At 37.2% G+C, this 12078-nt stretch overlaps 1 protein-coding gene across 1 annotated transcript; it reads left to right on the top strand.

Annotated features, from left to right (window-relative positions):
- Window positions 1-2909: 2909 nt before the first annotated feature.
- Window positions 2910-6127, top strand: LOC110902145 (putative F-box/LRR-repeat protein At3g49150). The gene is made up of 2 exons (XM_022148873.2): window positions 2910-3875; window positions 5945-6127. The coding sequence occupies exons 1-2, from the start codon at window positions 2910-2912 to the stop codon at window positions 6125-6127; spliced, it is 1149 nt and encodes a 382-aa protein (XP_022004565.2).
- The last annotated feature ends 5951 nt before the right edge of the window (window positions 6128-12078 follow it).

Genomic DNA, 12078 nt, shown 5'->3' with positions numbered 1-12078 from the left:
TCATTGGGATGCAAGATTGTACTCGGAAAGATAATCGAAAGGATTAACATAAGTAGAAAGAATGCGGCGTGGTCATTTAATTACGTATGTTTATATCATGTATGACGTCACCAAATATTAATGATTCGGATGTATGTGGTGATTGCAGGTTGCATGGAATTATCATCATTATGGAGTCTAAGCGGTTGAAGATTGAGTCAATGAACGTGGATTGTATGGGAGCGAGGTTGTATAGTTTATAAATGTAGATTATGCTTTATCTTTTAAGTAAGAATGATGGACGCAATTTTTGTAAAAAGAAAAGATTATCCTAAATGTTTCCATTATGTGAAAATGTTTATAAAGAAAGAAATTTAATGGTTCGTATTTCCGTTGTGTACTTTTTGTTTAAAATGGTTTAGGATCTTACATTATAACACATGCCAATATAGTTTTCTAGATCCCAACTCTACCATTTTTCCCAACTCTGCTTGAAACTACGATGGACCTCACAATCCTGCTCAATGAGTTTATCTTTTTGGGCCCAGCTTTTGTTATTAGCAATAGGCCCATATCCACAATAAGGGTGAACCGGGTGTTAGCGGGGATGATGTGCGGTGAAGTTGTTACCTTGCGGTAACACCGCCGTCATCCCCATTTTGTATGCGACAAACTCAGACACCTGCGGATATCTCTATTTTGATGCAATATATAATAAATCATATTAGTCCTATTTCGATCATATATATGTTCAAAACAACATCCTCTATTTCGATGTAGTATATATGCATTTGATATACTATTGATGATGTCATGATGACATCATGATGATGTCATCGTGATGTCATCAATATTCAATTGAACCGCTCTCGTGACTTCGTCATTTGTGTGTCCTACTCTGGGTCACACGATGGAGGAATGTCGCGGCGTCGCTCTTGAACCGAACCGAAACTAGCCACATCCATACAAAAGTACATCAACAACTTTCCATTTAGCTTGCATCTATACTAATACATCTATGATCCAAGTCAGGGAACAAATCCGTAGAAGTTAAAAATTAAAGATCAAATCTGCAATTTGCCCCAAACCACACCATCCATGTTATTGACTCTATTTATATACCCTAGATTTAAATCACCATTAAATTTCAAATTCACAAAGTATAAATTAATCTTAAATCAATTTTAGTTTTAGTATTGTTAATTGTTAATTTACTTCAAAAATAAGTTACGTATAAATAAATGCAAATCTTAATTTATTAATGTTATTATCTTAACCATAATTAATATACCAAATTAGGGGAGGGGGGTGGTCACTAGTGATAGAATTCTATCACTCACAAGCACCAATCAAGTTCCGCTATATCATCAACCATTTTTCCATCACTCACAACCTTTTTTAGTGGGGGTGGTCATCACTCACCACCACACCCAACGATTTCCCCCCAACCAACAACTACCCTCACAAAATAAAACAATAACGGCGTGAAGAAAATAACGAAAATTTGATTTCGTGATATTATCACGCGTGAAACTTTGTTTTGGGGGTGGATATCACGCGTTATATATTGTTTCCGTGATGTTATAACGCACGGCCCCCTTCCCCCTTAGAATTAGAATCCCCAAGATTCTCAGGGGAAAATGTAAAAGCAGGAATTGACCTGGGATATTCACCTGGAATCAATCAACACAAAAACTTGAATGACTTAACTTCTACAAATAAAACTAAAAGGACTTAAAATAACTTTAATGAAAAATGTCACATTTTGAGCCTTGACATGTGTCATTTCGAAATTCTATAAAAGAACTGGCAAAGTTTTTATTCGGCATTGGGAACCGATGCCCTTTTATATATCCTCCTCCGCGAATCACTATTCCGCAAGGTAAAACAATTCTTTCTGCAATGGCTCATCGATCAATGTAGTAGTTTTGTTGTTCTAAAGAGTAAATGTGATCTTATGTTCCGCTTTAAATCTTAAATTAAAAAGGTTAAACCCTAGTTTCATATTCTATGTTCTTCGGTAATTCAGTTTTCTGCAGATTTCTATCAACTTTTGGTTAAAAATGCATAGTCATGTTCATTATAATGTTCTGTGGTTTTATTTGATAATAACATTATTATTACATATCAATTTACATCGAGATAGCTGGTAAACGAGATAGTTTAGTTGATAATTCACTTTTTTTTTAAGTTTAGTTTGTGGATCGATCTTAGTAGCATGCAACAGTTGTAAATTTCGAAGTGGTGTTGAGCATGGATTGATCTTGATAGCATGTAACACCATAATCAACTGTTTTAACTTTTAATGTTTACAAATATTCAAAAAAATTTAACCACGATTACTCATTAGGGCTTAACTAAACGTGTATTTTCTCGGTAAGGAGTTTCTAGATTTTTAAAACCTTCCACGGGGACGTAAAAAGTTAAATACATGGAGTGTTATCTTGTTAATCAGTGTGGTTTTTAGACCCTTCCCTTTTCCTCAAAAGCATGTTAATCCTGCTACTTCATATAGAGTGACTTTACCACATAATTTCTCTTTACGGATTTCAATATTTGATTTAAGGGGGTGTTTGGTGTTGCGTTTTCAAAATAGATTATGCGTTTTCAAAATAGATTTTGGGTTTTCAAAACTGCGTTTTGAAAAAGCATGTAGGTACATGCTTCTCTAAAACTGCGTTTTGAAAGCAGATAATCACTTTTTCATCCAAACACTTTTTTAGATTATTTATGTTTTACAAACGCAATAATCAAATAATCACTTCAAAACGTAATCCCAAACACTCTCTAAGTGTTATTATTACATCAAATAATTTTTCTGATATACATTGAAACAATTCAGGTGACTGGAATGCAAAACCAGATTGAAAGCATAAATTTCTGACTCTAGCCGTATCAATCGGTTGTGGATTATACACATCACATGAGCGATGGATTTCGTACGTGATACAACAAGTATCATCGAAGAAGGAGAAAAAGAAGAAGAAAATAAAGATAGAATAAGCAACTTGCCAGATGAACTTATTCATCACATTGTCTCTTTTCTTGACATGAAATACGCTGTTCAGACTAGCGCACTGTCTCATAAATGGGAGCATATTTGGACCTCAATTCGCTGTCTTAACTTTAATATTTGTGCATTTCGTACACCGCGTTTGTTTGCCAAATTTGTGAAGGACGCACTATCTCATCAAAACAATCATGTAGAAGAATCTAAGGTTCAGCTCACAATCACTGGAGCAGCCACCCCGTCTGTTGTTAAAAGCATTGTAAACAATGTATATCTGCATAATGTTAGGGACCTGAATATGACATGGCTTACCACTAGGAAATTCCATCAGTTCCCAGAATGTCTTTTCAGTTCTGATACTCTCAAACATCTCACCCTTGCAACCGGTGACCAATCTTTCTATCTACACAAAGCCAGCTGCATACCAAAAGTAGCTTGGAATTTTCCAGCTTTAGAAACTCTGTGTTTGAGGAGTATGCATTTAGGTGACAAAGGAGATGAGAGCCTTGATCTTTTTTCCAAGTGTGTAAACCTAAGGGACCTCACATTACATAACTGTTGCATGTATGGCTTGAAGATTTTCAATATTTGTGCTCCAGAACTTACAAATCTCACAATAAGGGCCACCTCATACCCAGATGTTGTCCATGTCGTCGCTCCTAAACTTGAGAATCTTACTGCATCTGTCAGGGGTACTATTAATCGATTTCCATTCAAATATGTATCTCTGCAGTTGTCCACAGAGGGTTTTGATTCTCTTGAGAAAGTGAATCTTTCCTTGTCAATGCCCTATTACGAACCAAAGAGATTTTTTCCGTTGCTTCTCAGTTTGTTTCAAAAGCTCCACAGCACCAAATATCTGGTTATTAATTTGGATATCATTGAGGTATTAATCCTTACTCTTTTTCTTTTATATGTTGCCTAAAACTTGAGCTTGTTTAATTGTGTTTGGGTTAAAGGAAAGTCCATAATATAAACGTTAAACCGTTGGGACAAAGTAAGGAATACAATTTTCTAGTCCATCCCTAAAACTTGAGCTTGTTTAATTGTGTTTGGGTTAAAACTTGAGCTTGTTTAATTGTGTAATTTTGGCTTTGAGTAACTTGATTGCTCATTGAACCTAAGATTATTTATATAACTTGTGATATTTATTAGATAGGGGGTGACCAAATAAAAACGATTTAATGTATAAAAATGCATTCTTTCTCAAACTGATGCACAAAAGGTTTCAAACTGATCTCTCCCCAAATTAGATTGTGATACTATAATATCTTACCATCACTTTTTAGTTCAATTCTAACACCCTTTAGTTTTAGGAATCATAATAGAGTTTTAAGATTAATATTGCTTGCCTTCTAATATATTATTCTTAGCTGTCTGTAGACTGACTTACAAAGATCATTTATTATAAAACCAGTGACAATGCAGATATAGGGGAGGAAAATTGTTGATCATAGATTTATTTTTTGTTGAATGACACTTGGGTCGCACGATTTGGTCATTGTTAGCTGTTGTGTTCTGCAGTATTTTACTGCTGCATTTTTGCTCTTCTGAATTCCTATTAGCTATTATTAGTCTAGAATATTGTTTCTATGTACTTATTACATGAAAGTTTCTATTTCTAATTTCTGTTTATTTGTTTGTATATTATGTACCAAGACTCTCTCGTTATGCCTGGATCAACTATCACTTGAACCTAGCCCATTCGATAACTTGAAGTGTTTGAAGATAAATATGATGTCCCGGAAGCAAAAAGACCATATACCTACAGTGCCCACTCAAGTCAGAAACTACTTTCTTGAGAACTCTCCCAGTGCTACATTAATCATGGATTTACCTCAGGTATTTACATGACCACATAATCTATATATTTGTTACCGTATTCCTTTTAATTATTCCTTTGTGACAATGTTCAATAAATTTAGGAGTGAGTTAAATAGTGGTGTATCTCACTGTCTATTATGACTAGTGAAAGGATCGCTTTATAATGGCAAGTTCAGTTTCTTGATTAATCCACACAGGCTTACTAGCACATTCAAATAATATATGATCTCTATTGTGTTTTGAAGGATACTTTCTTGTATATTGGACTATGGGTTCACTTGAGAGTGCATGTAAGATGTAGGAAACCGTCTCACATGGTGAAATCCTGATTTGGAGCTCCCAGAGAAGGATGGATGCTAGTGTCTCCTAAAATAAATGTGTACGTGTTGTAAAATTCTACACCCTAATAGAAGATGTAAATAACTTGTTTTCACTTGGGACAATGGTAAACAAATGTAGACTCCTAAAGTTATGTAACAAATAATCATGAGAGTCGGAAAAATTATTTTAGAGCAGGAAAATATTAGGGAGTTAAGAGATCATGTGGATTTTAGATTGCATGCAAAGATTTGGAGTTTGTACAAGTTTAAGAAGGAACTTCTTCCTTATATATTTGATAACAGTGCCACTTTGGAAAAGAAGCACTTCTTTTCCATTTATAGTGAAATGTTATATCTGTTGTTGATTTACATACCTTTATAAGTTGTCTTAAAGTATCTTGTTGGAGTGCTGTTATGTGCCACATATGGAGTTGAGATAAGGACTCCAAGTATAATGAGGGACCTTTAAAAGCCACCCCGGACGAATCTTGCATCATTAATGTCTTGTCGATAGACTTGCATTCGAACTCCTGCAAGCGTAGCAAGTGCATGAATTCAGGGCGACAAAGCACATCACCACTCAACAAAATCTCCACATTAAACTAATCTTCCAATCATGTGGCTTCTTATTCCATCTATGCTGATTATAAATCTACTCATTTATAAGCTTATAATAGTTTATTCACTTATTATTGAAATTTTAATTAATTGTGGTGAATACAGCCAGATTGCTAGATTCAGAAAGAAAACTTTTCATCAGATAAGAGAACAAAACTGTTTTGATTTATTACCTGCTTTGATTTGATTGAAGGTGCCACAGAAGAGATCAAGGCAGCAGGAACATGATGAGACAATGGCTAAGAAGGTGGCCAAATTGAAGACAGAAAAGAAGCAACCAGAGACTGCGGCCCAAGGGAAGAGATTGTTGGAGGCAAAGACTGAACCTCCTTCTCCAAGACTGTCTTCATCTATTGTAAGCTTTCCATTACCTTGAACTCATGACTAAGAATCTTTGATTCAAGTTTTACAATAGTCATATGAGCACAAATTATCTGCACATCAAACATCCAATGTGCTTATTTATTGCGTAACTTAAATTTTCACTTGGCACTACTATTTAATGAAGGTTGAGTAGAGACCAGGGCTGCGATCAACCAACTAACTCAAAACGGTCAATAGACTATAATTTATTGTTTAAAAGGTCAAATTAAGTAAAACTGAAAACCAAAGGGCTTTGGTCTTTGGCCTAGTAGTACCAAGGTGTTGAAAAAAGGTGTCACTCCCCAAGTGTCGAGGTTCAAGTCCCGTGGTGGAAAGAAGGTGTAGATTAGAGTCCCCTGATGCATAACAAAAACTTACATACAAAGAAAACATGCTAAACAAGTCATACAATTTAAAGTTGCCCAATGCATAACCAAGTGTTTACAACCTTCTAAACTGTTTCATTCAAATAAAAATCATCATTTTTAATTTAATAAGGGTTTTGTTTCATTTTGAATGTATAAATTCATTTTATGAATTGAAAAATCTATAAAACAATGGTTGTTAAGTAAAACCCAACATGTTGTGGCCCACCCTGAAAATTTACCTGTTATGCAATTGGTGTGCTTAAAAATTGTACAGTACTGCTGACCAGTTATGTTCATATAAACATATTTAGAGGGTGTTTGGGATTGAGTTTAGAAATGACTTATTGACTTGTTAACTTTTTGAAAAAGCCAATAAGTCGTTTTCAAAATCCCGGATTTGGGGCTTTTCCAAATGACTTATTGATTTATTGGCTCCAATAAGTTAATAAGTCATTTCAAAGCTCAATCCCAAACACCCTCTTAGTTACTTCTCTTTTCATTTTTATGGTTTTGTTAGTATGATTACTGGAAGCAAATTCATAACAACTGCAATAGAAATGAGTGATGCAAAGAATTTACTTTCCAACTCTTATGTCAATGTATCCATTTTTTTCAAAAGTTCTTTTTGTTTGGCAACTGATATCTAGCTTTCTAAATGTTCAGCATCAGATGCCCACATCCTCAAGTGTTGATGGATCAGGAAGCAACATGGATGTTCAGCCTTCAAACTAAGGGATATTTCAATGTTTATTTTTTAATGTGTGGGCTTGCTTTTGTTGTGTATTCTATCTTGATGGCACAGTTTAACTATGGCAACTAACATCAAGTTATGATAAATGTGTGATTAGCCTTTCATGGCTATAGTGTTTAAATCTAGAGAGATTATGTGTGTTTTATAGATTTAAAATTGTTTTTTTTTTTTTTTTTTTTTTATTGTTGGAGTTGTCTGTTTGGATCTGATGAATATATATCCTCCCTTCAAGTAGGATCTTGCTACTCCCACACCTCAAACGGCTATTCAACGAATTTTCAAATGGCCGTTCAAAGGTAGAGGGTTATGATGCAAGCCTTAACTTTCAAACGGCCATTCAACAAGTACTCAAACGGCTGAACTTTTAAAGGGGTAGGGGCCTAATGACGTGAGCCCTAAGTGTCACACAGCCATTTGGTTCAACCTCAAACAGTCGTTTGAATGCTGTCATTTTCTTGGCAGGTTTTAATAGTAAGCTTCTTATCAATGTTTTTTTCTATTTAAACCATATTTTGTTACTTTTGATTTCAACTTTATACACTACGGGAGGAACATGTGTTGGTGCACTTGTGTCTGTACTTTGTCTGTATTCGGTCATGATGTAAAACGATGTCTTTGTTAGTCATGTAAGTTTGACCAAGTCAACCATCCTCCTGGTTTGACTTGGCCAAACAGTTATAATATGGTTGAAAATTGTCTGTGTCGAAGGTTGGGTCATCGAAGGATTGTTTCCATCCTTCGATGAGCTCGAAAGATATCCCACGAAGGATACTGATGGACCTCGAAGGATATACCATCCTTCGAGGTATATGTGGATCCTTCGATGGCAGTATGATCGATAGATGATGTTTCGATCAGTAAACCTGATCCTTCGACCAGATCATCTGGTATGGGTATAAATACCCATGTAGTGTGTTCACTTCAGTAGAGTCACGAGAGATAAGGCAGATAAGGAGAGACACTTCTGTCAAGAACACACACACACTTAGAGAAAGTTTACAAAACAGATTTGTAAACATTGAGCTTGTAACCGAACCTTTCATACGTATTAATACAAGTGGTGTTAATCGGTGAATATTGTGTGTCTTGTGTTTGTGCTTGTTTCTTCTCGGTTTGCACTCTAGCTTGGATTCCGCACTTGCTAGTGTGTTTCTCATAACAAGGTTAAGGTTTTACCTCATCCTCCGAGGGACCTACAAGTGGTATCAGAGCATTGGCTCTTTTCCTTGTTAAAACCGAGTTTTTACAAGACTTTGGAGTGTTTGGACACATGGTTTAGCACCCGTTTTTAGTGTTTTTCTCGCATTTCTTGACGTAAAAACGTGTTCTAAACTAACCGGGTGTGTTCAAGGACGGGTTGGGTAACTTAAAAAACTTGTTTTTAAGAAATTTTTGGTGATTTCCGGCCAAATTCCGGTCATAATTCCGGTGACCGGTTTCTGGAAAAGGACCTTCCATTTTAAGCATATTTTATTGGTCAAATCGGGTTTGGTACAAAAAGTATGGCCTGACCATACCTTTCTGCCGAAAGATCTCTACCAACCCATCACCTTTTCACCAACCTGTCAACTTTGTGTCAGCTGTGTCAGATCCATTCGAAAGATATCCTTCGAAGTCGAAAGATTATCTTTCGATCAAAGGAGGTTCGACAGATAACCATCCTTCGAACATCTTTCGAAGTCTGTGATCTATCTTTCGAGCCAAGGAATCTTTTCGAAGGATATATATTCGAAAGATAAGGATCTTTCAATTGTGAATCTTTCGAAATCTTTCGAAATCATTGTTCGAAATTCAACAGTGATCTTTCGAACACTGTTGATCCTTCGAACAAATATTGATCCTTCAATCCTTGTCATTTTAAATCTAACAAGTGTTGTGTTTTTCTGTCTTTCGATAAGGGATCCTTCGGTTGGTCCTTATAATTTTTAGTTGATTTGAGTGTGACTTCCAGGAATTCAATTTTCTTTTCAAACATGAATCCGAGTTGGTGGGGAACTCCGGCTCCAGATAGTGGAAAATATACAAGTACAGGTTCCACTCCCTCATGGTGGGGTACACCGGCTCCAGACAGTGGAAAGTACACGAGTACAAGTTTATCTCCTTCATGGGCCGAGTCTCCAGTGTCGACATCTTCGCAAGAAAATGCCATATCGTCAGGTCAATGGGCATTAGTATCAAATCAAACTCCGAGCATTCAAAGTATTTTATTGAGCGAAAGCGAAACCGGAAGTTTGAATCGACCTCCAAAGTTGATGCACTTAAACGAATATCCGGGCTGGGTTGATAGATTTCGTACATACGTTCTTGGTCAAAATACCGAACTGTGGATACGTTTCACTACAGTTTTCGATCAAGCTATAGAGGTTGCTGCTTCAGATACTGCTACGTTTGCCGATCTTCCTGAAGATCAAAAGAAAACGTATGATCTGGAAAAGAAAGCATACGCCATTCTCACTCAGGCGTTAAGCAAAGATATCTACCACCAGTTTGTCAGTTTCAAGACAACTAAGAAGTTGTGGGACGGGTTGAAAACCAGAGGAGTAGGGAATGAAGCAACACGTCAATTGCGTCATGATCTTCTCAAGAAAGAATTTGACTGTTTCACGTGCATGGATAAGGAGTCTTTGGGAGACATAACAAGCCGGTTTTATCACTTGCTTACAGAGTTGAACAATTTCGGAGTAGCGACAACTACAGCAGAAGTGGTGAAGAAGTTTGCTGATGCTTTGCCTCCCCAATGGAGTAGTTTCTTGGAAATCTTGAAGTATAACGGAGTGTTGAGAACTACAAATATCAACGACTTCGTGCAACTTTTAGAAAACAAGGATCAGGAGGAAACATTAAAGGCAAAAAGAGTTCCATTGCCACAAAATCCAGAAATGTACTATGGAACTTCCAGTTCTTCGTCTGCAAGAACCGGTCCACATGCTCCACTTCAAACGGCATTTGTCACAAGTACGGATATGTATGGCAATCCAGTACAAGTTCCTGTTAAGCCAGCCCCCACCACAGACATGTATGGAAATCCAATACAACCACCTCCTCCTCCTCCTGCTCAACAACATGCGTGTTATGGAGGAACATCATCTGCTGGTCAGCAATCAAAACCAAATACAGTACAGCTCAACACTTCAAGCCTCTCTAAGGTCAGTGTAGAAGTAGCAAGGGAACACATGGAGCTGCTTAACACTGTAGTGAGCGCGTACTGTGGGTTAGTGGAAGGTCAGATTGGCAACATTAATCTGACACAAGAAGACTATCGGCAGATTGATAAGGAAGAGATGGACTTGATGGATATCAAGTGGGCCTTTGCTAGTGCTGTAAGAAGGGCAAAGGATTTCATGGAAAGTACTGGCAGAACCAGCTTGGAAAGCAAGAAAGACACCAAGTATGGGTTCGATAAACGGGCAGTAAAGTGCTTCAATTGTGGTGAACGGGGTCACTTTAAAAGGGAGTGTACAAAGCCAGCACATCATGGGAACCAGAATCCCTTCAGAAACCAAGGCAACCAGCCGAACCAGAACAGGAACAATGAGCGTACATTAAGCTACCAAACCACAGTAAGCACTGACCATGGTGTTGATAATTTCCATATGTTCCTTAGCAACTTCAATACTAAGGTGTGAAAGATTTGAGTTGTCGATTCGGATTGTGTGATGACTTTGGGATTGAGGTTGAGGATTGCTTGTATAGTGAGCTTGCTGTTGTTGTTGTTGAGGTTGTGGTTGTGGCTGTGTTGGAACAGGAATGTAAGACCTCGGATCGAATTGAGGTTGTGGTGGAGCAGCTGTTGATTGAGGAAATGGAAAGGAACTCGTATTGGACACAAAAGCAGTTTGAAGCTTCGGTTGCTGAACAGAACTAGCTGAAGGACCAAAACCAGGCAAATACATTTCTGTATTTTGAGGAGCTGGAGCACGCCTTGCTTTCCTAATTTCTTCATCATTTTTATGTTCCAGCTTCTGAATGAACTCATAGATGTTAATCTCATCTAGAGCTTTAGTATGCTTCAACAGCTCAATAAACGAACTCCATTTTGGGGGTAGGGCGTCAGCAAACCTGTTCACCATGTCTTGTTGAGTAGCTGCCACTCCATAAGCACACATTTCACTAATCAAATGATAGAAACGTGTGGTCATATCATTCAGAGTCTCGTTTTCCAAAAACTGGAAAGATTCAAATTCTTTCTTCAACAAATCATGCCTAGACTTTCGAGCAGCTGCATTGCCTTCTCCTCTAGCAACTAAGGCATCCCACAATGCTTTCGTGGTCTTGCAATATGAAAACTGATGGTAGATGTCTTTGTTGAGTGCTTGAGTAAGTATGGCATATGCCTTTTTCTCCAATTCATAAGCCTTCTTGTCATTTTCAAGCATATTGGCGTAACCTTCTGAAGTGGATGCTCTACTTTCAAGACTTTCATTGAATGCATTGACAAAACACATCCAAAGGTCGGTGCTTTGTCCTTGAACATATGTGTGAAAGCGGCCTTTCCATGACGGAAAATCGTTCATGTGGTTCAGCTTTGGTGGACGATTGTTACTGCCTGTTTCACTCTCACTAATCAGAAGATTCTGAAGACTTTGACTTTGATTGGATACCAAAGCCCATTGACACGAACTTATTGATTGTTGTTGTTTTGGAATGGCACTCGTCATATATTCAGCCATCGACATCTGTTTCAGATCTGGTTGTGGATCCGTACTCCAATCCCAAGGACTTGTGCAACTCATTGTGATCAAAAATTAACAAATAACCTACACACCACAAACTGTTAACAACAAACAGACAACAATTGAAAGATACAATCTGATCGAAAGATCAAGACTTGTTCGAAGGATCAAC

The sequence above is a fragment of the Helianthus annuus genome, chromosome 13 (assembly GCF_002127325.2).
Source record: "Helianthus annuus cultivar XRQ/B chromosome 13, HanXRQr2.0-SUNRISE, whole genome shotgun sequence".
NCBI lineage: Eukaryota > Viridiplantae > Streptophyta > Magnoliopsida > Asterales > Asteraceae > Helianthus > Helianthus annuus.
This window is presented reverse-complemented; position numbering and strand designations above follow the sequence as displayed.